This window comes from Dipodomys ordii, unplaced genomic scaffold, assembly GCF_000151885.1.
Source record: "Dipodomys ordii isolate 6190 unplaced genomic scaffold, Dord_2.0 Scaffold119, whole genome shotgun sequence".
NCBI classification, from domain to species: Eukaryota; Metazoa; Chordata; class Mammalia; order Rodentia; family Heteromyidae; genus Dipodomys; species Dipodomys ordii.
Window position 1 is genome coordinate 208,815 of NW_012267335.1, and position 26,674 is coordinate 235,488.

The 26,674-nt window shown below is 39.8% G+C and overlaps 1 protein-coding gene across 1 annotated transcript in view; it reads left to right on the forward strand.

The window, feature by feature from the left end:
• Positions 1 to 740: 740 nt before the first annotated feature.
• The window catches only part of LOC105995669, a 174,080-nt gene continuing 148,146 nt past the window's right edge, over positions 741 to 26,674 (forward strand). The window contains exons 1-3 of the mRNA XM_013029495.1: positions 741 to 1,008; positions 3,387 to 3,469; positions 5,269 to 5,506. Of these exons, the coding sequence (XP_012884949.1) occupies positions 741 to 1,008; positions 3,387 to 3,469; positions 5,269 to 5,506 (589 nt within the window). The remainder of the gene's footprint in view (positions 1,009 to 3,386; positions 3,470 to 5,268; positions 5,507 to 26,674) is intronic.

The window sequence follows — 26,674 nt, forward strand, 5'->3', positions numbered from 1 at the left end:
GGATAGGAAGGAAGGAAGGAAGGAAGGAAGGAAGGAAGGAAGGAAGGAAGGAAGGAAGGAAGGAAGGAAGGAAGGAAGGAAAGATGGAAGGAAGGAAGGAAGGAAGGAAGGAAGGAAGGAGAGCCTCCTGGGCGCGTGAAATGAGCAACATGCACCTTCAAAGCCACTGCCTGGACCTGGATTCCAGTCTCTGTGCTACTTCTCTGGGGACATTTCTGTCTTAAATATTATCTCTAATAATGTAATTTAAAAAGCTTTTATCTCTTTAAAGGGAAATCTGCACATCAGGAACTTCTGGTTGTGGGTGGTTGACACCATCCTCTAGTTAATTTCACACTGACTGTCATGGCATTTATTTATTTGACTTAGACTTCTTAACCACCTAGAAGATGGGGATAACTAGGTACTCAGCGAATGTATTCTGACCTGACCCTCATTGAGCATAAACAGAGTGTATCTGAGTTCCTCTCTTCTTCCCTTTTCTCCCTCCCTTCTTCCCTCCCGTCTCTCTTTCTCTTCTTCCCTCCTGTTGACCCCCCCCCTTCTCTTGTTTTGGACAGAGGCCTGGTGTGTTTTCCAACCTGACCTTGTATTTACTATCCTTCTACCTCACTTTTCCAAGCTCTGGGATTATAGGTGTGTGCTACCACACACACACACACACCCGGAGGGGAGCCTTTTCAAACACCTGTGAAATCCCAGACACAGGGCAGGAAGGCATTTATTCTGATTACATAGTGATGGCTTTAGCCAGGTGGCTGTATGTCTTGGCTCAGGATTGTCTCGTTGGGAAGCTTGGGGAAGGCTGTCTGGAGAATGCAAGCAAGGAAGCCCTTGGACGAGCCCAGTCATTTGTTATCGTTATGGAAAAACACAATGTGTGCAAGCCCTTGGGTCTGCCTGGATGCAGAAATGACTCGGTGGTTATGATGTCATCATTTGGAGAACTTCATTTTTCTTTTCGATCTTCAGAGGTTAAGTGGAAACAACAGTGCGACCCCTACCGCAGTAAGAAGAGTCTATTTATGAGCTCACAATGGTAGCACTAAATGATAAACTATGGACATGTTTTTCTTTAGATAAAAAGGAATCATGTATAAGATCATTTTAGGCTAGAGAAAGCCTAAATGTGGATTGGAAGAATGCACATCTTCATTGTTAATACACACTACAATTTTTAGGGCAATCGAATATGACCATGTTAACCTCTTCACGAACCATCTTGCTTATAATAATTTCTTTTTCTTTTTGGATATTTAGTAACTGAAAGGACTGCAAGCTGATTTTCTTGTTGAGGGGCATGTTAATTCATTAATTTTGGAGGAAAGAGCTGTAGAAAGCCAATTCATTCAAACTATTAGAGAGTTATCGTCTTGTTATCAAAGGATGGCTTGAGTAATGAACTTAGCTATGTAAATAAGAGAATCACACCAATACCAGTGATAGAATAATTCCAGAAAATACAATAGAAGTTCACATTTACTGAAGGCTTATTGTGTACCAGGCCCAGTACTAGGTGCCATGTGAGTGACAGCTAATCTTTTCAGCCTGCTGTGACAAACATCAACGCTATCCTCATTTTACAGAAGAGAAAACGAATGCGTGAGGTTCATTAACAAATCTGAATTCAAGCAGAAAGAATTAGAGCTGTCATTCTCCATGCCATAGGTCTGTACAAATACACACACATTATAGGCCTCTTAAAGTCTGAAGGAGGAGGCGTTGGTGACTTTTCTTAGTAAGTTATGATTTCAGGTGTGGTAGTTTACTTTTCTAATCTTAATACTCAGGAGATAGAGATCAAGATTGTGGTTTAAGGCACATAGCCTCTGAGGCTGCATTTCAAGAAACAAACCAGGCACAGAGGCACATATCAGTAGTCCCAGGTTGCATAAGAACTTGCAGTGCCTAAATAGATCGTTTACTGGAGATTGCTCTGATTTCTTTTTTTATTTTATTTATTTATTATTGTGAGAATACCATACAGAGGAGTTACAATTACACGGGCAAGATAACGAGTATATTTCTTATCAAGCATTGTTGCCTCCTCTTTGTTTCCCCTTCCCATCCCTTCCCATACTCCCCTTCCTCCCCCTACCCGATCCTCCCCACCCCACCAAAGTTGTAAAGTTCGTTTTTCGACATAACGACTTGTACATCTCATTGTTGCAATGGGTCCACCTGTATCCCTAAACAATTTTTTAAGCCCTTGTTGCTGTAAATTTTCCTCTTAGCACTTCTTTTGCTGTGTCCCAAAGATTAAAGTAAGCTGTATTTTCATTTTCATTGTGATCTAGATTTTTTGTAAGTTTTCTCTCTCATTTCTGCCTTGACCGACTCATCAGTTGGCAGTCTCCATGTGCTTGAGTGATTTCTCTGATTTTCATTTTTGCTCTTATTTCTAGTTTTATTCCATCGTCATGATAAAGCAAAGTTCTTTCTATTTTTCTTGTTTCATTTGTTAGAACTTGTCCTCTTAAAATACAATCTATTTTGGAGGAAGTTCCCTGAAAAGAATGGCATCTTCAACAGCTGTTGGGCTGAATACAATGCAGAGATCGGCTAATTTTATTTAACCTATCGTATCATTCCTTGTTAAGTTTCTTTGTTGATCTTTTCTTTAGGCTGCATGTCCCATGTGTTTCTGAGCCCAATCTGTAGCTTTGTCAGTGTTCGGTGCTCATGTAGAATGAGCAGAGGTGGGGTGCAGTGCTCTCTCTCACTGCTGGACTGGCTCAGCACCCAAAGTTGGGCCATATGCTCAGACCACCAGGTCTGAATCCTGGCACCACACAGATAGAAGAGAACCCGCTGGAGTCTCTTGTAGTTGCTAGTGTTTGGATAGAGGCTGGTCAAGATTTAGATTCCTAAGTGCCTTTCCTGAGACAAATTACTACAGACTAATCACAAACTGATTTTTCATTTTGTGCGTGCTGGTACTGGGGACTTGAACTCAGAGTCTTATGCTCTTGCTTGACTTTTTTCCTCAAGTCTGGCATTCTACCACATGAGTCACACTTCCCTTTCTGGCCTTTTGCTACTTGAGGAAAACTAGTACTCATGGACTTTCCTTCCTGGGCGGGCTTCAAACCTCAATCTTCAGATCTCAGCCTCCTGAGTAGCTAGGATTCCAGGCACGAATCACTGACACCTGGATGATTTTTCTTTGTAAAGAATAAAATAGTATATTAAAGGATCATTGTGTTCACTTCTTTCGCTTACATTTGAGATGTCCAGTTACAAAAATTCACTTTGAAAGGGCCCTACAAGATTCATGACTCTCTCTAAATTAATCTCTTACTTTTACCAGTTTGATTGCAAAAGTAGAAATAATGACTTAAAAAAAACCCACCAAAAATCATAATGCTTTCTCTGTTTTTGTTTAGGTCATACATTGCAGATCCCAAGGCAAAATTTTCTCTATGAAGCAAAATTTCTCATTGCCCAACATTATGTGAGCTTAAAAGAGGTTAGTGCTTTACATGTTTTACATTTATGTAACATTATTATTATTGTTATTATGTTTAAGTTAAGAAAACCCTATATTTGTATACTGTAATGGTTAATCCAAGAAACTGCATGAACACTTGGTCTCCTGTTGGAAATGAAAGCCTCAGTAGCTTGTACAACATTGATTTCAAGTAGCATGTGAAAATGTGAGTTTTCAGTTATGCACATTTGGCCCAACTGTTAATGTTTCCTTCTGATGAATTATAATGGAATGCCTCAGATTATCATCACAAGTAAATATCTCTTTCACACTACTTAAGACACAGTGAAAGTGAGTGATATACCATGAAAGGCATCCTGATCACAACATGCTTACAGGAGTTTTCTCATGTCACTTGGTGCTAGGACTGTCTGTGGGCCGTCTGATAGCTCTTGTGGGGAAAGACTGTCCAATTAGAATGTTGAATCTCCAGCTAGGAGCACTGTGCCTAGACCAATAAATATTTTCTGAATGGTGGAGTAGAAGGGGTGGAAGGGAAAGGGAGGGGGTGAGGTGAGGTGGGGGAGGGTCAACACAGGGGAAACATTTTGGAGGACCGGAAGTACATTTTGGAGGACCGGAAGTACATTTTGGAGGACCGGAAGTACATTTTGGAGGACCGGAAGTACGGAGTAGGTCTGAAATCTGAGGAAAGAACAGCTGTGATGACCAATAGACTTCTCTGGAGAGAGGGGAAGGCAGGGGATTTCAGAACAGTTTACTGGGTACCTTTTAAAAACCGAATTCTAAATAAAAAGCACAAGTGTTTTGTGAGCATTCTTTTGGTAGGCATGGGATGGTAATGTTTCTGTTGAGTGGTTCTTTGTGTCAGGGTTGGCCAGAGGTGGTTTTATGCTGAGATAGGCCAGAGGTGGTTGCAGCTAACTTCTTTCCTCTAAAAATTACAAAAATTACAAAATATAATCAGTTATATTGATCGATTTCACTAACAGATATATGGAATGAAGGCCTCACCGTGTTTAGAACTAGAAACAGGTGCTTTAGAAACTTGACCTATCTTAGGACTTTTATCTAATAATAATATCCTTTCATTCCATCTTAAGTTACCTGGCAAAGCATAATATCAGCATAATACCAACATATTACCAACACAATCATAGCAATATCTCACTGGCACCAGTTGTCGTCAACAATGAGATTTGGCAATAAGTCCAAAGAGCAATGTTGATTGGTTGGAAAATGAACTATCAAAGCACTGGGGCTGTGTTCCTCTCCCACAAAGGGAGTGAGAGGGTTTGAAAGCATATCCTCGTGCAGGAGATGATCTGCAGACGCTCCCTCCATAAACCTTCACTTTCTTGCAGGCTGGCTGAGACCTTCTTTCTCTGGGGGAAATTATTAACGTTTTATAGACATTGAAAAGTTCTTCAATGATGTCTGAAAAATAATTGAATTCGTCTACATCTGGTTGCAAACTTACTGTTTTAAAAATCAACTGTGAACCTGTGTTTAAACACATCACATTAAAAGAGAGAGTTGTTTTAAAATGAATATTTCTTTTGATGTAGACTGTGAATTTCATGCTTGTGAAGGGCTTTGCAGAGTTGCATAGAATAGCGTTGGGTTCTGCTGCTCACTCTCAAGTGCTCTTTGCACTATGTCTTCTACCACAAGGTGCTTTGGTTCATGTAATTAGTGAAGGTGCAATTTTATCTTGATAAAATTTTCTAGGTAATCTTATTGATTTATTGACAATGTGAGATGGCTTTCATTAAGTCATGAATACTAAACTTAAAATACTTTCATTTTATTCATAGAATGAAGTTCCAGGCACTTCGATAGATGTTTTCAAAAATAAATATCCCAAATCAAATTTTGTCAGATATGTACCTTCGAAGATTAAAAAGACCAAAACACCTGATGTGGTCCAAGAACACAAGGCAGTACTCCGAAGTATTTGTTTTCCCCAGATCCTTCCCCAAGAGGGACATTTTAAGAAGCCATCTGTCTTTAATATAAAGGAAAGGTACCCGACGGTAAATCTTTTCACAAAAGGTCAGTTTTGAGAGACATAAAAGAGATGCAGTAATTAACAGTAAAACTGTTTTGTTTATCTCTAGTAGGATTTCCTTGTTTCTATACTACCCCAAACTTTAAAGTCTAGCAATGAGAAATAGGAGGCATGATAGTAAGGCTTCTGGGCTTTGGGAGCCTCCAAACTGTCAAGGCTAGAGTGTTATCATGACCAGAGCATCCAAACCAAGGGTGTGCAGCAGGGAAAGGGGAACTTAGGGGACCCAAACTGGCTTGTGTGTCCTTCAGCTGGGATGTTCTTTGCAGTAGAGATGCTCAGACACCGCTTATTTCTCATTAGCCAGAGCAGTCTTGAGTGTATAGGCCTGAGTTCCATTGCTGAATGGGGTAGGAAGGGCAGACGAACTATTTGTAACTTGTTTCTCCAAATCTCTAAAAGGATTTTTGAGCACTTGAGGATTTCCCCTGAAGACAGTTTATGGTAAAGGTATATTCTCTGTTAGCAACTGAGTAAGGTGCAAGAGAGGTCTATTTAGACAAAGTGGTATGGTTTTTCTCAGAGTAGTGGTGGTGTAAATTACGTCCGATGACACATTTTTAGTTACAGATTTTAAAACTTTATCTTAATTATCTCTTGGTTATGTTTATTTAGTCATTCTTTTTTCATTCAACAAGGGAGTGTACTCTGTGCTGGGTACTATGTTCAGAACTGAAGAAATAAATGCTAAAAGACTCAGAGCAATGGAGATGACATCTGTAGCTCATTATTATTATTCTCTATGCTGTGATCATTAGAATAGTGGATGGTCCAGCCAGCTCTTCTGCTCTGATGTTAACAGGAGCAGACCTCATCAGATTTATCAGTCAGGAATGGATTCCCAGGAAATTTAATGCTTTTAATAAAATTAGAAGGCTGAATAAATGTTAGTGCAAAAAAAGGGCCCAGCATACACACCTGTGTGTAGAATTCTGGTATGTTTGAGGTATGGTATGTTTAAAATGATTTTATATAACTGAAGCGTGAGGATTTGGGATTGATTAGAGATAAGAAAGTAGGTATTGATAAATTTTGACTTTTCACCTAAAAGAGGATAGCAGTTATACCAATACCTTCAAAAAAAGTTGCAATGATCACAGTTTCTCCTGTTTCCGGGTGGTAGAGACTGGTGTGATAATCTGTGAAAATCTCTGGATAAACAGAGACCAGTAAGGAGACACTAATTCGCCTAACGAAGGAGGACTTAAATTCAGGCAGTTGCACTAGGGCTAGAACTGAGAGAAAAGATTGACAGACAGCAGAGAGGCAGTCATCTAGATTTGTCCAACAACAAGGTAGAGCCTAAGAAGCAGGAAAGAGGACTGGTATGGTGGGGCACAATTGTAGTCTCAACTACTAAGGAGTGATTGCGAGAATCACAGTTGGAGGCCAACCTGAGGCAAAACAGGAGACAGTCTGAGAAATAACTAAAGCAAAGAAAGGCCTGAGAGGCAGTCTTAGGACAGAGCACCTGCCTACCATGGATGGGGAGGCACAGAGCCGTGTATGTATGAGATACACACACCCGTTCACGAGGATGGAGATGCATCTTGCACGATGGTATAATGGCTGCAGGGAGCAAATTGCACTGTGGATCATATCCAGCACTGGGTTATGAGATTTGGGGGAGGACGTTTAGAATTAGTATTCAAATAAAATGTTGGTGGTCCCTGGTGGCCTTTAGGAAGTTGTGATTCAAAAAAAAACAAAAAAGAATTATACTAAGAGAAGTTCTAGCTAATTGGCAAAGAGATGCAAAATCTTTAAGCAGATAGCCACTAAAACTTACCCTTGAAGCACAAATCATATGAAGGGGTAGAAAATAAGAACCAGGTGAAAGTGGAGCTCTAGCACTAACTGGTAGAACACTAGTCTTGAGCAAAAAGAGCTCAAGGATAGGACCCAGGCCCTGAGTGCAAGCCCATGACCACAAAAACAAAGAAACAAACAAAAAGAACAAGTCAATCCAAATGGGAAATGCTGAAAACAATCTGTGTCCTTAGGGAAATAAGAATTGTTAGAATAGGAAGATGTGGGGATGGAGGTGGCAGGTTGGTGTAGAAAGACTATAGTAAGAATATTGGTTTAGCTGGTAAGAAAGGTCTTGAGTGATTTAGGGCACAGGGAAAGATTTGAGAAGTGATATAGGGAAACGTGGAAGCCAATGGATCCACAGAGATGGATATAAACAGCAAGAGGAGTGGCAAGGTCAGTTTTCTGAAGGTCTCTTATAGAAGAGGAGGAAGTAGTTATAATGGCGGGGTTGTTGCTTCAGCATTTTGTAATGGAACATGGTATGTGAGGAGGGAGTGAAAAAATGCAGCAAGAGCTCCAAGACAGTGGGACTCCTCAGAAATCCAATTGTATCTCTGCTCAGGTCAGAGACTTGAGAAGCCTACTACAGAGCTGGGAAGTTCATACATGAATTAAATCTGCAGTTCATTTCTCCAAGTTCTTATCTCACACCTTATGCATTAGATCTGTATCTTAGATCTATTTCTTAAGCACATTTTCAATATTCAGGTTGAATAGAAGCATGGTCTAGGATATCAGTGACATGCATTGTAGGACTTAATTAAAGTTTGCAAGATTAGAAAGCAAAGTCTATCCTGCATTGCTAGCATGAGTGCTCTCCACTGAGGCTAGCAAAATGCGTTTGCATTTCCTTGTGTACACTGAGTATCTTATGTGGAGGCTGGTTAACTATCTTCTTGAATTTGATCCAAGGATCTCAATTTTAAAATATACTGTAACAATTAAATCCTTAGCACTTATGTTCTTCATGCTTGCTTCTTTTACTTAATAGTGTGAAATGAAGAAAAACAGGAAATGATTTCCTAGTTGTGACCTTGAGCTCGGAGCTCTGCTTTGAGCTCTGAGCTTCTTTACAGATCTGATTCACCAGACTTGCTTGCCATTCTGGATTACTGAATGTTATTAGAACTTGGAATTATTACATTATCAAATCTATAGTGTTAGAAATTAAAAATCATGTCAAAACCCATTTTTATTAAATATTAGCTCATGCTTATTTAGAATTCATCTATTTATATATTATCTTGGGAATGGAAATATTTATTTTTTGCTTCAAAAACAGACTTTTAGATTTACAGAGTTACATACATGTCATTCAGGCTGATATTGAGTCTTTCCTGGAAAGAAGGAGGGAGGGAGGGATGCAGAAGGAGAGAGAAGGGGAGAAAGAGAAAGTATCTGAGAAAAAGAGAAAAGAAGGGAGGGAAAAGATGTGTGTGTGTGTGTGTGTATGTAATTGTGCATGTGAGTATATGGGTTCTTTGGTTTTGAAATCCTCAATCTTTCCTGAGTACACTGAAGGTTATGAGCTTCCTTCCTGAGTCGAGGCCTTGCTACGTAGCACAAGCTCCTCACACCTGCTCTGATGGTGTGTTGAAGCTTTTTCACCAAGGACTGTTGAAGACATTACCTGAATGTATGTGAATCAGTGAATTGCTCCCTTTGAGAAAACAGTAGCACCAGCTCAAAACAGAGGATCTAACTGCATAGGTTCAAATCCAAGCTTTGCCACTTGGTCATTTCTTTTCTGCACTGAAGATAATTTTGTGTGTTGGTTGTTATTAGAGTTGCAGTGGAATCACATTTCTATCCAATTATTATAGGAGAAAATTTCTCTTGAGATGTGTGTAGCAAGCCAGAAGTGTCTACCCAAAGATATCAGATTCCAATTTCTAGAATCTATCATGTTCCTTTATTGTGAAAAAAGTCTCATCCAAGTATATTTTTTTTGGATATTTGAGGTGTGGAGATTTTCCTGGACTATCTAGGTAGGCCTTAAATATATCACAATTGTCCTGCACAGAAGGCAAGAGTCTATTAATACATGAAGGAAGGATCAGTGTGAGGTTGCCATAAGCCAAGGACTGCAGGGAGTCTCCAGTGGCTGGGAGCAGGAGGGCTGGATTGATCTCAGAGCTTTTACAGGAAAGCATTCTGACCACCTCCTTGAGTTTGGCTTGAGGGCCTCCAGAGTCAAGAATGAAGTTCCTATTGTTTATTTTCTTATTATCTTTGAGTAGGTGTACAAATGAATTGCCGTTTAACAAAGCAGTTTGTGAAGACAATATATCTTGCTCAATGTTGCCCCTGTCAACATCCTCACCCATCCTTCCCAACCCACTCCTTCCCTCACTCCTAATTTCGAGGATATACATTGGATTCTTTTTTTTAATTTAAATTTTATTGCAAAGGTGATATAGAGAGGGGTTGCAGTTATATGTCAGGTAATGAGTACATTTCTTTTTGAACAGTATTATCCTTTCCCTCACTTTCTTCCACTTTTCCCCTCCTATCCCCCTCCCTACCAAGTTGTAAAGTTCATTTCCAACAAAGTGTCTAGTTAGTAATTGTTGAATCGGTTTCCCCTTTGTCCCCACATTTCTGTGATTCCCTTTCCCTTCCCCAAGTAAGTTAGACTTATATAAAGACAAGGGGTACAGAAGTACAAAACAGTGACATCAGAGAATAAACCAAAGGGGGAAAAAAGAGATGTAACTGCGAACAGGACAACAAAATAAACCCCTCTTGCTTCCATTTCTTGGAGTTCTGTTGATAAACATCATTTTATATAGTCATATGTAGTCCTCTCCTAAGAATATCATAGACGTAGTCTAGTTAATACAAGTGAGGGAAACCATGAAGCTGATGTTTCTTTGGGTCTGGCTTACTTAGCTTAATATAATTTTTTTCCAAGTCTTCCATTTCCTTAGGGCAATGTCATTTTTCTGATGGAAGCATAGAATTCCATTGTGCATATATACACCACATTTTCTTGATCCATTCATCCACAGAGAGGCATCTGGGTTGATTCTATATCTTAGCTATGGTAAAATTATACTGCAATGAACATGGTTGTACTGGTATCTTTAGTGCCAGCTGGTTTGTGGTCATTTGAGTAAACTACATTGGATTCTTGATTGCATTCTTCCACTCTTCTCTTCGTCCATCCAATCCTTTGCCCTTGACCCTATTCTGTCCTTTTTGAGTACCCACTTTTTGCTGTTTATTATTGTTTAAAGCCATGAAGATTCTGGTAGTTTGTTTAAGAGGCATAAAAATGAATCTAGTGTACTTCCAAAAGTAAGTTTCAATTCTAGACATGATTGTTTTTTCTAAAATTTTTTCCTGTTAAGATTAGTATAATTAATTATGTAATATATAATTATATAATTAGTTATGCTAATTCATATATAATTAATTATATATTATATATAACTAATAGGACAACTGTTTTGACTTTTGTTTTCTCATTCATATTCTTGTTCAATACCTGTATTGAGGGCTCCCACTTTAATCCATTACTGTGTGCCAGGAACCTTGCCTTTACAAAAACTTCAGGTTATCAGAAGGAAATCCTTTTTCCTTTCTAGACAGTGAAGGAGTTTTTGAAAGAGGTGAGGATCAGCGTTTGAAACCAATTAGCTGAAGACATAGGAACCACCTGAAAGATCAGTTTGTTTTATTATGAAGAAAGCTGAGGGAAGTATGGCTTTGGATACAGGCTCAAGCCCCTTCCAGTTGTAGTCAGGATGGGTCTTTAGCCTTATTAACCAGAACCATGAACTTTTGCTTGGGGGGGGCAGCTCTCTCCTCTTCTGTATCTTAGAACTAAAAGAAAGTATGCATGCACTCCTAGTGGGATAAATTCCTAATGGCCACCATGCAGGTAATTTCAGGCATTGAGGATATGCCTATAGCCCCAGGTTTATATAACTATTTGGAGGGTTTGGGAAAGGAACAGCCATAAACTAATTATTAAGTTAATTAAATCTTTTACTGAATGGCTTATAACTTGTCTTCTAGCAATGTTAGGGCTCTTTGGTAAATAAAAAAATGTACTGTGTAGAAATCCTCCTCTCAGTGATTTATGTGTAGACATGAAAGTCATCATTATTTCTGCCCGGCCATGTAGAATGTGGTCAGCCTTCCCCATTAACCTTTGTATTTCTCTAACCTTTTTATTTTCAGGCACAAATCTGATCATTAGATACTAATTAGTAAGTCAAAGAAAGTTAACTTTGAATTTTTTAATTTATGAAGATGTTGGGTGTCCTTATGGATACTACTCTGGTGAGATTTGTATGTTTACATGAAAAAAATTAACAGAGGCTAAACCAGTTGGTCTGTTTTCCCCCCACTAGTTTCAATATGCAGTTCAGAGAGGAAAAATCAAAGCATGTTTCCACTTCAAAAGACAGGATGTTTCTGTGGCCTCTAAGCAACAAAGGTCTTCCTAGCAGGTAATCCCAAAGCCATGATTAGCAAAAAATGGTAGAGATAAGTTAGCGGTCACCATAGTCATTCAACAGAGCCTATAGACAAGAATACTAGGTTGGGGGGAAAAAGTTTCATGGGACAGGAAAACAAGTCAGCATTTTGTGAGAAAGGGGATTAGACATGAAACAAACAGAATCTATTATATATATATATATATATATATATATATATAGACACAGAGTAATTATATATATATAATTACCCTGTGTCTTAAAAATGTGTGTTTTAGCCTCTAGATTTTATCTTGTAGTAGAGGTTCAGTTAAAAAATAACCCTATGTAAAATTAATAGTTTTCATATGAAAGCCTTGGTTGGTAGTATGTTCACAAACTTCTTTCCATTTCCTTTTGATGAGGTTATTTATTTATACCTTGACTTATACAGTACATACTAAGGTTAGTTATTTTTTCTGGCCAAAAATTTTGAAAATTAAAAAAAAACTTCTTAATAGTGCTTTGTACTAGAGCCACGATTAAGCAATCACTTTTAAGTATCTCATCTTCTTAGTACAATAACACTGACAGTTAAGATCACCCATCACACAGAATATACCTCTGTGTGTGAGCATGCATGAGTGTGTACACTGAACAATAATACCATGATAGTTACCACACAGGATAAAGGGAAGCATCCAGAGATCACTGTCCGGTGTAAAGCAGCTGTTGCCTAAGCTATTCAGAGGCCAAGGTAGTTATTCATTTCTCTGGTCTGCATGGATGGATGCTTCCAAAAATGCCTCTGCCACAGCATGTGTTTCCTGGCATTTCCTCTGAACACTGGGGAACCTGGAGCCAAGGATCTATTAGTGCCTGAAGTGTGGAATGTGAGACATTGATCATCCTTTTTCTGAGCTGGCACTGTTCAGAAGCAGCCCGAGAACCAGGGGAACAAGCCCACTGCCAAATCCATCTGGTTTTGATCCTGCTGCACTTAATGAATCAAAACATTATTTTAGAAACACTTCACATTTTTAACTGTTTCAGGAGACCAGAGCACTTCGAGAATATCAGTGATGATGGGTGAGGAAAGCATCTTAGAGAGACAATGTAAAGACCTTAAGGAGACATGCTATGTGCTGTCCTCACATTTGAGAGGCATTGCTAAGTGCTTCTGATGGGATTACATTTCTACCAGAGTTACTGGTTTCCAGCTATTCTAAACCATGCAGAGTTGTTTTTTATAGTTTCACATTTTTATCTTTCTTTTTTTTGGGGTCCGGTCGTGGGGCCTGAACTCTGGGTCTGGGTGCTGTCCCTCAGCTCTTCAGCTCAAGGCTAGTGCTCTACCACTTGAGCCACAGCACCACTTCCAGCTTTTTTCTTTTTGCTTATGTGGTGTTGAGCAATTGAACCCAGGGCCTCAGGCATGCAAGGCAGGCACTCTACCACTGAGCCACCTTCCCAACCCCCATGCAGAGTTTAAACAGCATTAAAAAATAGGGGCTGGGAAGGTGGCTCAGTGTAGAGTGCTTGCCTTGCATGCCTGAGGCCCTGGGTTTGATTTCTCCGCACCACATAAACAGAAAAAAGCCAGAAGTGGTGCTGTGGCTCATGTGGCAGGGCACTAGCTTTGAGCTGAAGAGCTGAGGGACAGCGCCCAGGCCCTTGACCCTGCCCACCCCCCCACCTCCCCCCCGGCCAAAGACCAAAACACCTGGTTTTAAGCTCTATAGATGAATGGCCTTTACCTTTTTATTTATCTGTGAACATATAGTGATACAACTGCCAAGTGAGTTTTGGTTTTCAAATAATCACAATGCTTCTACAGTATCATTAGAAGCCAATTAGTCTAGAGACTAGACCCGAACATTTAAAAAAGTGGTTAATATATGTTCAGTGTCACTGTATTAAACTGTGCTTTGTCATCATCCTTCAAAATACACAGGCAAGTAGTTATTCAGGCTCAGAGAGATGTGTGTTCAAGCTGACACCCAGAGTCAATGATAGAGCCAGGATTTGAGGTCTCTCGAATTCAAAGCTTGCATTCTGGATGCTCATGTAACCTGCTCTGCTGTGTCTTCTTTTGGTGAGGTTGAATGGGCTCCGGGGCTTGGAATGGGGGACTCCCAAGTGCTTTGACAGTATGGAAGAAATAATAAGACTTTTTCCTAAATCATTGCCTGACCTCGAGCAAGTTGCTTTTCTTCTCTTTGTCTCATAAAATTGATTAAATCCTTGCTTCTTTGGAAGCTGTCGTGTTTTTTTAAAAAAATGTATAAAGAACTTGGAGCTTTCAGAAGGCAGTCTGTGGATGGAGAGGGGTGGCAGGAAGAAACGAGACGTGAGTCATTCAGCACTGATCGCACGCTCAGGTCAGAGTGGAATATTCCTGTCTGATCAAAGCTCCAAAGGCCGGATCCTCTATGAACTGCCCCAGAAGAGGAGCGACATTCCATGGGGCTTGGAGCTCTGCATGGAGAACTGAAGAAAGCCCAGAAAACAGAGATTATGTTTATCTAGTAAAAAGGAGCAAAAGTGCCGATATGATATTGATGTTTTAAAGGTCAGAATATTGGCTTTGGAGTGAACTTTGTTCTTTCTTTCTTTTTTAATTGTGAACATGATGAGGTGTTCTACGTCTTCCTGGAGAGTTCTTTCTAATATTACTACTTTTATGAGTGGGAACACCGGTTTCTGAGTGACAGCTGCATCAAAAATAAGGGGTAGGGATGGGAATGGGGCTCAATGGTAGAGTGCTTGCCTCGCATGCATGAAGCCCTGGGTTCCATTCTTCAGTACCACATAATCAGAAAAAGCAGGAAATGGCGCTGTGGCTCAGGTGGTAGAGTGCTAGCCTTGAGCAAGAAGAGAGTTCAAACCCCCAGGATTGGCAAAAAAAGTTAAGAATAGGGGTAGTTCATTTTTCAAAAAGAGGTGATGATTGGTAACATGACTACATTGCTGAGCCAACAGTAATGAAATGTCCACTGTTAAAAGATTGTTTGGTGTTCCTGAACAGTTTCTTAGATAACATTGTTCTGTGAGCTGGGCACCAGTGGCTCACTGCTGTAATCCCAGCTGAACTCAGAAGACTAAGATATCAAGATCACAGTTTGAAGCTATCCAAGGCAGGAAAGTCTGTGAGACTGTGATCTCTAATTAACCAGCAAAAAGCTAGAAGTGGAGTTCTAGTTCAAGTGATAGAGCACTAGTCTTGAGAAAACAATCTTCAAGGATAGCACCTAAGTCCTGAGTTCAAGCCCCAGACTGCACATAAAGACAAAAAATTATTCTGTGAGTCATTCACTTAGCACATACTATATGTTTTAAAATTCTAAGATTCAGAGCTGGACTCTGATTTATATTACCCAAAGCATTTTTCCTCTCCCTAATTTTAAGCAAAGATTATTTTAATTGATTCCTAATACTTTAGGAAAAAAAATTCAAAGCTCCCAATTTGTTCCAATCTACTTTCTGTAACTGATTTTATTTCCTTTTTGGTATAATTACATTTAGAAGAGTTTTATGATATCAAAGGTGAAAATCAAATGAGTATATAACATTTCTAGTCATTTATTTCCTATAGACATGTTAATGGTCCAGGTCATTAGAAACTGATTGTGCTTGTTCTTAAAGTGTTTGATTTTCAGAGTTCGGAGGATTTGTACTTCGTTCTTATAAAAGTTTCATTTTCTTGAATCTTGGAGTGATTTTTAGATCTGCCTTGTGACAACTTAATTTTTAGCCCTGAAATAAGCATTTTTCCCAGGAGAAGATATTTTTCTGAAAGGAGTGGCTTCTAAGGCCAGGGATGAGCAGCAAGCAGCCCTTGGACTTGTGCCTCTGTACCATGAACATGGTCCAGAATGGTTGTCTGCTTATGGGTGATAATCAGAGTCTAATTAAATGTGCTACACTTTATAAACTCTCTGCATCTGTTTGGAAAGAATCTGGGGTTTAGAGACCAAAGATCAACTGTTAATATCTGTTTCTTTTTCTGGATGATTCTGGCCAAATGATTTAATACATTGGATGCTCAGTTTTATATTTTGTTAAGTGATTATTTTGCTTCAAGGATCAAATAAGATCCGTGTACAATTCCAATGCAATCTATAAACCCTGAGACATATTATTGTTGGCATGGTGAAGGACTCCGAGAGCACCTGTGTGTGTCCATCTGGGAAAGCTAGTAGGCCTGTATCCATGTGAAGCCACAGACATATAGTGCTTCTGTAAAAAAGAATTTCCTTGGAAAAACACATGGACTGCATGCGCTCTCATTTCCCTTCAGCCAGCGGATTCTATTTAAACATTACACCTGGCAGAAATTCTAAAGCTTACTATGATTCATTTACCTGAGTATCCTAGAGGTTTTGTTTTTGATTTTTTGTTTGGTTTGGTTTGGTGTTTTGGTGCCAATACTGGGGCTTGAACACAGGGCCTGGACACTGTCCCGTAGCTATTTTGCTTAAGACTGATCCTCTGCCCCTTGAGCCACAACTCCAATTCCTGCTTTTTAGTGGTCAATTGTAGATAAGAGTCTCAGACTTTCAGGTTGGCTTTGAACCACAATCCTCAGTAGCTAGGATTACAAGTGTGAGATACTGGTGCTCCGCAAATGTTCTCGTGTTGTGTAACCATGTTCAGACTGTACTGATTCTCAAGTATAGCCTTTGGTTTAACAGTTTGGTGTGTCTTGTGGCTTAAGAGTTAATAAACAAAACTCTTAGTAACCTGCTCAGAGAACAACTGTGACAAAAATATTTGGCATCCAAAATACTGGGAAATAGGATTTTCAGCAGGAGTGTCTCCATTGGGAATGGGTCCAATACCATTCTGATTTCACCTTGGCTTCAATAACAAGCCACGAAACCGGTCAGCTTTACAGCCTAGAGCTTTGCGATGGCCCGCAAGTGAGTCCGCTTGCCGGAGTGTCTGGTAGTTAATACCACTGGCAAGTCTGTATTGATAAACAACAATAAGGGTGCCAAATCCATCTGAGGACAAACAACAGATCGTGCTTTGGCAGCATCCTTGATTCTTCCGTTAGAGTTAGTTTTAGGCACCGAGAAATATAACTCCTAATGCAAGGTGAGAAAGTATGTTCAGGTACTCGAGATATTTTCCCCTGAAACAAAACATGGAATAAGATGTAAGGAAAGCTAAGACAGGGTGAGAAGTCAGACAAAGACATAATCGTGAACACATAGCTGTTTACCTGAAGATGATTCTAATCAGGAATTTGCATTTCCTTTAAGGCGTTAAACCTTTCTGTTAGTGATAATATCCATATCTCTATTTCTCAAAAAGCAATTATCACATAAAATGGCTTATAATAGAAGTATTATAGCCTTTTGGTGTTCAACATGTTAGATTTTTTAATCAGTATGTTTGTCTCTCTTCTTTTTCTTCTAAATACCTAGCATTACATTTACGTTGTAACAAAATACAGTAAGGAAACATTTAAATCTCCAAATTTCTATCTACAATCTTAAGGAATTTTATGGTCTTTTAGACTCTATCTATTTTCTGTAGCAACTTCCAGTTTCCTGAAGGCATAAAAGCATAACTATGTGAAATTGTGACCAAAAAAAACCACTGTATTTTCATTTTTTTTCTTTTTGTCGGTTGTGGGGCTTGAACTCTGGGCTTGGGCACTATTCCTTAGCTCTTCAGCTCAAGGCTAGCACTCTACCACTTGAGCCACAGTGCCACTTCCAGTTTTCTGGTGGTTAATTGTAGATAAGTGTCTCAGGGGTTTTCTTACCCGGTCTGGCTTTGAACCTTGATCCTCAGATCTCAGCATCCTGAGTAGCTAGGGTTACAGAGGTGAGACACAGGTGCCTGGCTGTATTTTCAATTTGGTTGCTAGATAGCATGAAGATAACTTGCTTTATAGTTAGTTTGGCAGGTCTGAGGTAGTTTCTGGATCAGAACCTGAGTCATGAGGCTGTGTCATCTTGGTTTTGAGTTTGACTATTGTAGTAGAGAAGAAAGGTGATGAGGTAATATATTTGTCATCAAGAATGGTTGGCATGGTAGATAGGGGTCCGTTTGTGAGACCAGGAGGAAAGAGGATCACAAATATCACACAAATAATCTTCTTGGCCCTAGGTAATAAATATTGGTCTATGATTTACCAAGCAAAGGTAATAATGCTATACCTCTGAGATGGCCCAGCTTGTAATAATCATACGTTTACTACACATCCTCATGGGGTCTGGGAAGGGACTGAGATTTCCTCTTATTTACAAGCCAGGATGCATGGTCACAGTTTTGGGCAGGCAGGCAGAAGGCGCTTGTCGGAGGCAAGGACCTTGTTACTCGGAGCATGGCATGTAGGCTGAGCTTCATGGTGAATTTTGTTATATTAGCTCCCACCATCCGCTGCCCTGCCCCAGATCTCCTGGGAGCAGTGTGTGAGAGGCCTGAGCTTGAGCAAAATCATACTGTCTTGGGAGTAAATTTGTTCTTGCTTTTGTCCCAAAGAGAGATGTTACCTCATTCCCCAAAGTTCATAGTACAAATACAAACCCTGAGAAGTGATTCGGCTGAAGAGAAAAAGCAATCAGAGCCTCTTATCCTTGGCAAATGCAGTATGATGCTTAGGAATACCCCTGGACAGCCTTTTCTGGCATTCAGGCACCAAAGAAAAATTTCTTAGCCATCATCTCTATGCAAAAATATTTGCAGTTTCATAGCATTATCACTTCCTCCTTTTTCTCTTTTCTTTTCTTTTTTTTTGTTTAGCAAATGAAGGAATGAGTGTGTTAGTAGCAAATGTTAGGCTTATTGTGGTTAAATAAGAGGCTAAAATCATAGTTTAGTAGTTCAGCGGGCTCCATAACCCAGTGTTATTAATTCCTGGTCTAATGTCATCACCATTAATCTAATGGTTTTGCATTGGTTTGCATTGCTGATAATCTTCAGGCCACGTTGGTTCTGGGGAGGGCTTTTTCCATTATTGTCTTTATATTTTAGGAAATAACTCCTTGTTCATGTAATAGTACATTTTGATTCTATCAGTTACTGTTTCTCTACAAATTGTTTTCTCCTTTCAGTGGAGACAAAAAAAATCTTGTTTATTTCTCAAGGTCTGTTGTTTTCACAAAGTTCTAGGAAATCAGGTCAGAAAATGAAATTATCCGTTGTCTTAGAATTCCAATTGTACAGATAAAAATGTGTATTAGGCATAGTGTAGTCTAACCAGCCCACCAGCATTTTACTAATAAGAAAGCACAGTCAAAGGATCTCAGTGGATTGCTACTCAAGGCCATGGGTCTTATTAACGGTAAACAAGACCAGAACCCATGTGGGTTATTTGTTTTCCTTTTCCTTTTTTGTATATGAAATTCAGTGATCTTGTGGCTGCACTATATTGCATTCTGAAAGAAAAACAAATCCAGGATATTGGTAGAAGTTTAGTATTTTAACATTAATGTGTTTTTGAAGTTCCATTGGATAACAGTAGTTCCTCTGTGTATAGGATAATAATATAGCTATCAAAATGATAACAATTGTTATTTCTTTAATTTTTTGTGATTTTTATTACCTTTATATAATTGTACAAAGGAGTTGTCATTTAGCAAAGCAGTTTATGAATACATTATCTCTTTTTTTTTGCCAGTCCTGGGTCTTGAACTCAGGGCCTGGGTGCTGTCCCTGAGCTTCTTTTGCTCAAGGCTAGCACTCTACCACTTGAGCCACAGTGCCACTTGCAGCTTTTTCTGTTTATGTGGTGCTGAGGAATCGAACCCAGGGCTTCATGCATGCCAGGCAAGCACTCTACCACTGAGCCACCTTCCCAGTCCAAATACATTATTATATCTTGATCAATGTCACCTGTTCACCATTCTCAACCGTCCTGCCCCTACTTCACCCCTTCCCTCACTCTTCTTCATTTTCTAAGATACACCCCTTTAAATCAGGGGTGGGCACAAACCCAAATACTTTACTGAGGTCAGGCAATAAGAATGTGTGAAATAGCTCCTGGATCAAAGGGAGGGACAGACTTCATAGCAAGCTAGAGAGAGCACAGCCACCTAGAGAAATTGAGTCCACATATTTCCAGTTATGGCTGTGACTCATGAGCCACGTCGGCCTCTAATTTTGGCTCTCCTGCTGCCATGTTTGAATATCTGACTTGCATAAAGTGTAATTTAAAATATTTGTTGGGTCTTTAAGTATGATTTTGTCACACAGGCTTCTGGAGCTAAATGGGGTATCAGTTGTCAAGTATACTAACCATTCATTATGCTGAAAAGAAAAGAAAGGAGAAGGGGTGACGTTCTTAAAGATGGCTTGTCACATCTACTGTGACCGGAGCAGAGCTCCACACTCCTGGTCTTCTGTACTTTTTACTGTCTTAAAACATTTTAAAAATAGCATAGTCTATTTTCTAGTGAAAAACAAAGGGAAGCCTGTATTGGACTTGTAGCAAAATACTTTGTATGTAATTTCCTAGGAGCAGATCAAGAATTAATCATTGAATAGGTTACTAAAGAGCCTCGCAATGTGACATGGGATATGCAAAGATATATGAAGCCTTTTTTATGTTTCTGTCCTTATACTGGCGGACTATAAAAGTAGTAATTACCAAAGTTAAGATCTTTGATACTGACTTTAAATGTAATAGAACTTCAGCTAGAGAGGCACGGCGGGGGGGGGGGAGGGGAGATGAGAAGAGACAGGAAGAGGGAGAGAGAATTGGTGATTTGAAAGCTTATAACTCTCTCTATGCCAATATATATATATTTTTTTGGTCAGTCATGGGGCTTGAACTCGGCCTGGCCGCTGTTTCTGAGCTCTTCATTCCAAGGTGAGCACTCTACCACTTGAGCCACAGCACCGCTTCCGGTTTTCTGGTGGTTAATTGGAGATAAGAGTCTCAGGGACTTTGCTGCCCAGCCTGGCTTTGAACCACGATCCTCACATCTCAGCCTCCTGAGTAGTTAGGATTATAGGCATGAGCCACTGGCACCCAGCCCAATAATATTTTGTTACTAGCATAGTCCTTTACCATGGCCCAAGGAATGTTACTATGTTTGTTTGAGGACACTAGTCCTAGAATTACACATGAGTGTGCATTGATTTTTCCCAAAGTTCTGAATGCTAATGGGATAAAAATAAAACCCAATTAGAACTCTTCTACTTTCTCTTCTCCCATGATCATTGTTAGAGATGTAGGCTTGCTTTTGTTGTTGTTGTAGTACATTTTGCCCCCCATATATATATATGTGTGTGTGTGTGCATATATATATATATATATATATATATGCGTATATACACACACACACATATCCAAAACTATGAAACCTTGCAAACCTCAACGTGACACTGAAGCGGTGAAGAAAAGTATGAAATGAAGGTGCCCCTCACGTGTGAGCTGCAGGGCGCCGCACCCTGGGCAGTGCATGGTGTGCATGCAGGATTGGTGACACCGTGGCCCAACGTGGCATGATTAATGCTGCGGAAATTAAGTAATTAAAGACAACCTTCACTTGCCAACTATCCCTAATGCCGCGAAGGTCCCTCTTTCTATGTTTAGCAGCCCCGTCCTGGTAATTACACTTTTCTCCCCCTGAATACCTGTTGTGAGGTATGGAATTAAAAATAACCATCTTGCCTGCCCTGTCAAGGTTACTAAGTGGTTATGATAAAGGATGGCGATATTTTTGGCTTCTCTCTGAGTGCTGGTACTTTCCCCACACCCAAAGCACATGCATATAATTAGTTTCAATAATTACTTTTTTCCTCCCCCATTTCCCCCCTGATGTTTGCTCTCTTCCCAGGTTTCTTCAGAGAATATTCTGACTAGGGTCACCTGAGTTCTTTGACTGCCTCAGATCTGATTGCTCAGCGAGTGCTCCTGTGTATTTATCTATTTACCAAGTTCAATGTGAGGCGTTATTTTTGGGAAGCATGTTAAGAGGGGCTTGGCATGGGGAGTAAGTCTCCTCTTTTCCCAAATTCAGAACTGGGAACTCCTATAGGGCATCCAAGCTAAGACTTGTCCTTCGCAAATACACAAGAGTCCCGGCAAGTGACCCCAGTGTAGTGATGTGGTGTCTTCTTAGCTAATAAATCAGAGACAATCAAAGAATTAGCAACAGCCGTGAGGATCCTCTGCTTGCAGCGTGCTCACGCGCCCAGCACCTGAGATGCATTTGGTGTGTAACTTACTCCTCATACCACAACCTCACTGACCCGGGCTCTGAGTTATAGGAAGGAAATTGAAACTGCAGCTCAGAGAGACCGACTGCCTCTTCCATCATGGTTTGATTCACTTCTGGACAGAATGAATTTGTTTTCCAAAACTTGCTCTGAATGATGTGCATAACAGGATGGCACTTAGGAGCTGTGACCTAAAAAAGAGGTCAAAGCTGAGGAATTTCATTGCAGCCCCAAAGGCACAGGGACATCTTCCTTCCAGACAGGTGCACGGGGCGTGGGGCTGGCGCAGGGATGGCCTGACAGAGCTGGGCTTGAACTGCCACAGAAGACATTTCAGCTTCACTGTTCCAAGGGCCCAGGTGAGTTAGGTGTAAACATGGGAAGTCAGTTCTCAATTCCCCGTGGGGGGTTTGTGAGAGGAGTTTTGTGAGCCTGGTGTGAGGGGATCTCTGGCCCTGTCTATTCTGAGAGGAAGAATAGTTTCTTGGATTAGAGACAGGCTTCAAATCATTTGGGAAATCTTGACTCAGTTTCCCCATGCCTCCGTTCTCTTTGAGGCCACGCACTCATTCACATCATGGAAAGGAACACTGACGTTCAGAATGTCAGAAGTGGGTCATGGCATCTGGCATGTTTACCCCTTCTCAATGGAACATGTGGAGCGGGGGTGGGAGGGGTGGGGGGGAGGGGAGGGAGTGCTTCCTGAATGTAACTAAAGCCTGTCTGGAGAGAGGAGGTGAAGTTGAGGCTTAAAGGCACCGAAGTCTTTTACTTGTTTGTTTGTTTGTTTTTTGTTTGTTTTTGGAGACACACAGTCTCAAGTAGCTAAGCTAGTATGGAAATCTAGATTATTTCTCCCCCTCAATAAAAGGATTGTGTGTGGGATAACAGGCTTGAACTACCATACTTTTGTTATTTGAAAGGTAAATCATGACCTTGGACAGTTCTTCTAATTCTCTCTTGAGGTATCTGTCTTTGACTCTCATAACTTGTTTATTATTGTAACTTGGGGGAAGGGAGGGTTGTACTAGGGATTGAACCCAGGGCCTTTTACATAGCAGGCAAACACTACCACTGAGCTATACCCCTAACCCTCATTCAAGCATCTTTTCTTCTAGAGGCTGCCATTCCCTAGGTGAAAATGCAGAGAGTCATCTCCTGACATCGATTTAATTTTATTTCCCACAGCAAATGGGGGTCTCATCAAGGGTTCTCCAGCAAGCCTCAGCAAAGCTGCAATTTGGAGCAGTCATACTTCACTTCTTACAGCTTGGAGGCTGTTGAGGAGGGAGGCCTGGGAAGACAGTGGACACACATTGCAGCCATCTCATTAAGCCTGACTATGACCTGGACTTGGTAAAGAGTTAGCCACCTCCAAAGGGGATAACTGGTACCCCAGTTACAAAACAGTCTGTATCTGGAATTCACGTAATAATAGAATATTATTTATGACTAATATTCATAATTTAAATGTGAATATGAATAGTATTATCATAAATAAGTACTCATGAGTATTCATAAATAGTAATAAATTTATGAATATATTCCAAAGGTGTGAATTCCAGAGTACCTTTGGAGTTACTCAAGTATTTGGAGTTATTTTCATTCCCCAGAACATTGTTTTATAAACCCCAAGTTAGTTTTTTGCTGTTCTAGTGTCTTTAAGACTATCTGTCGGGGCTGGGAAGGTGGCTCAGTGGTAGAGCACTTGCCTTACATGCCTGAGGCCCTGGGTTCGATTCCTCAGCACCACATAAGAAAAAAGAAAAAAGCTGGAGGTGGCGCTGTGGCTCAAGTGGTAGAGTGCTAGCCTTGAGCTAAAGTGCTGAGGCACAGAGCCCAGGCTCAGAGTTCAGGCCCCACAACCGGACCCCCCCCCAAAAAAAAGACTATCTGTCATGTTGCAGGCATTCAGAAAATATATGTTGAGTGAATGACTGAGTAATTGGGGATGTATAGAATATAAGACCTTGTCCTGAACAAACCACTCAGGAGTCCACAGCCCAGCCAGGACTTGGTATTGAGTAAGACACACGTGTGCGGGAAGTTCTAACAGTAGCAAACCATGTGACATCCATTCAGCCCACACACGAGAATGTGAAATGTCAGGAAATCGCAATCTGTCATTCTTGACTAATGAATCTGTCTAAAATTTCCAACATTTTAAGTTACAATTTTATTATCATCACCCCTTATATGAACCGGAATACAACTTAAATAGTGGGTCTTATAAAAAGAGAAAGGGGAAAAACCATATTATAATCACTCTGTATACGAAAATCTCATCTTCTTTTTTGAATGAAGACAAGCAGGAGTTAAGTCATGTGAAGAACTTTTATAGTGTGGTTAAGTATTTATGTAAAGAAGATTTGTTCTTATAAGTCAGCCGTCTTTCCAGAAGACAGTCCTCTCTCTGATGTTTCCAGAAAGTTCCTGGTCAGTCTTTACCAATATACACCTGTGATGGAGAGCACAGTCCAGTTTCTAAATTATTTAAACTCTAAATTTTAGAAAAATCGGTTTCCAGTACCCCACCAGCCCAATCCTCGTCACACGTATGTGTATGTGTTTTACTGTTAGTGCCTTGTACTTGGCTAGTCAGGCAAATACCACCTGCACTAGGCCCCCAATTTTTAAGATCTGTAGTTTTTTTTTTTGTGACAATCCTGGGCTTGAACTCAGGGCCTGGGTACTGGTCCCTGAGCTCAAGGCCAGTGTTTTACCACTTGAGCCACAGCTGTACTTCTGTCTTTTTTGTTGGTTAATTGGAAATAAGTGTCTCATGGACTTTCCTGCCTGGGCTGGCATTATAGAGTGATCCTTAGACCTCAGCCTCCTGAGTAGATAGGCTTACAGGCATGAGTCACTGGTGCCTGGCTAAGAGCTCAGTCTTAGCTATCAATGGAGAGAGTAAACATTTTCTATTGTAATTGCTGGCCTCTGGCAAGGACACCAGGGACTGACTGAGTCACAATTCATGTTACTGATATCTGAAAAAAATCCCTCAAGTGAGAAATTATCATGAATTGAAAATGTCCTCAACTACTTACAGGAAGTAGTTTTATATATACACATATATATATAGTTATAGTAACAGCAGAAATATGAAAGCTCTGGCAGCCATATTTAAAATACATAGAGAAAAAATAAGTGAAATAAATTTAATCTAATATCAAAATATCATTTAAACATGTAATCTAATATCAAAATATCATTTAAACATGTAACTAACATAAAATTATTAATTATATAGCTTATCTCTATAATAAAATCTTAGAAACTTGGCTGTATTTTACATTGACTACTCATCTTCATCTAGAGTAGCCATATTAAGCACAAAGTAGTTATAAGCTCTTGGGTACCTCTTGGTACCATATATATCAGTATATATGTATATATATAATATATAAACATGTATATATAAACTATATAAACACATTTATATATGCTTATATACATAAATATATGTTTATATAAACATAAATGTATGTTTCTATGTTTATATATATAATCTTTTATCTAGGTTGTAGATTAAGTAAAAAGAAACATCTTAAGGGATATTTTGAGGATAATTATGTAAGAATTTATACAGATAATATTACATTTACTTACTTTCAAATGGTTCTCCAAAAAAAAAAAGAATCAGTGGGAGTATAAAGTATTTGATTGAACAAACAAATCAGTGAGATTCCTTTCCCAGGCAACTAAGGAAGAGAAAAATTCTCCTGATAAGTAGAGGTTCTATGTTATTTTAAGGCTAATATGGAATATTGTGGGAATACACTGGTCTATATGGCAAACACTTCAGGGAGTTGGAATTTTACAAAACCTGCTCTCTAGTTAGGAATAACACAACAGTGATGACTGAAAATTCCATGGTTTGGAAATAAAATATTATCTATTTCAAGCATGAAGGATAAAGAGATAATACTGTTATGGCCACAGAATAAATCTGGTTGAAAAAAACTGTGTAGGCAGAATAAATGAGAAGAATGGACGTCATGTTGAATTATTAGAGGGTATTGGGAGCCAGTGTGGATTTCAGGGTTAGGGATGGAAAGTGCTGGTGTTAATGGTGAGAGGGTTGTGTTGATTGAGACAGGGATAGTTATTAAATTGAGCTCCTGAATGATGTAAGATGCATAGATGTGTGATCTAGGCATATTTAGGGAATAAATAGGCCTATTTTGGGCCAGCTCACTCTATTGAAGGCTAGGATGTGCGTGTAAGAAAGAGCTGTGGGCCTGCACACTAGCTGCAGGTGGTCAAAGCCACATGAACCCTGAAGGAGGAGGGTGAGAAGTCAGAAAGGAAGAGGGTTGAATGAGTGATTGGTTTTCAGGTGAAGCAATGATTCTGAGGAGAGAGCGGGGTAAAGGCTGTGAGGACTTGAATTCTTTGCTTGGGTATCCCCCAATTCACCTGCATTTTCTTTTCCAGTCTCCTTTGTCTATCTCTCTCGTAGTAATTATTCTAATCAGAAGTGCTTTAAAATTCACATTCCAGAGATAAAATCCCAATTTTGTAAAATTGGCATGGAGACTAGATTTTACATGAAAGGAACTGTTGCGAACTCAAGAGTCACACGATGCATCTAGTTTCTCGTTTTAAGGCTGAGTTAATTAGAAGCAGTGTGGGATTTTTATGTCTTAATTGCCTTCATAGAGACCTCTCCTTTAATTTGGCACTGCTATTTAGGGGCAAGAACTGCTTTTCTTTCGCATTTTG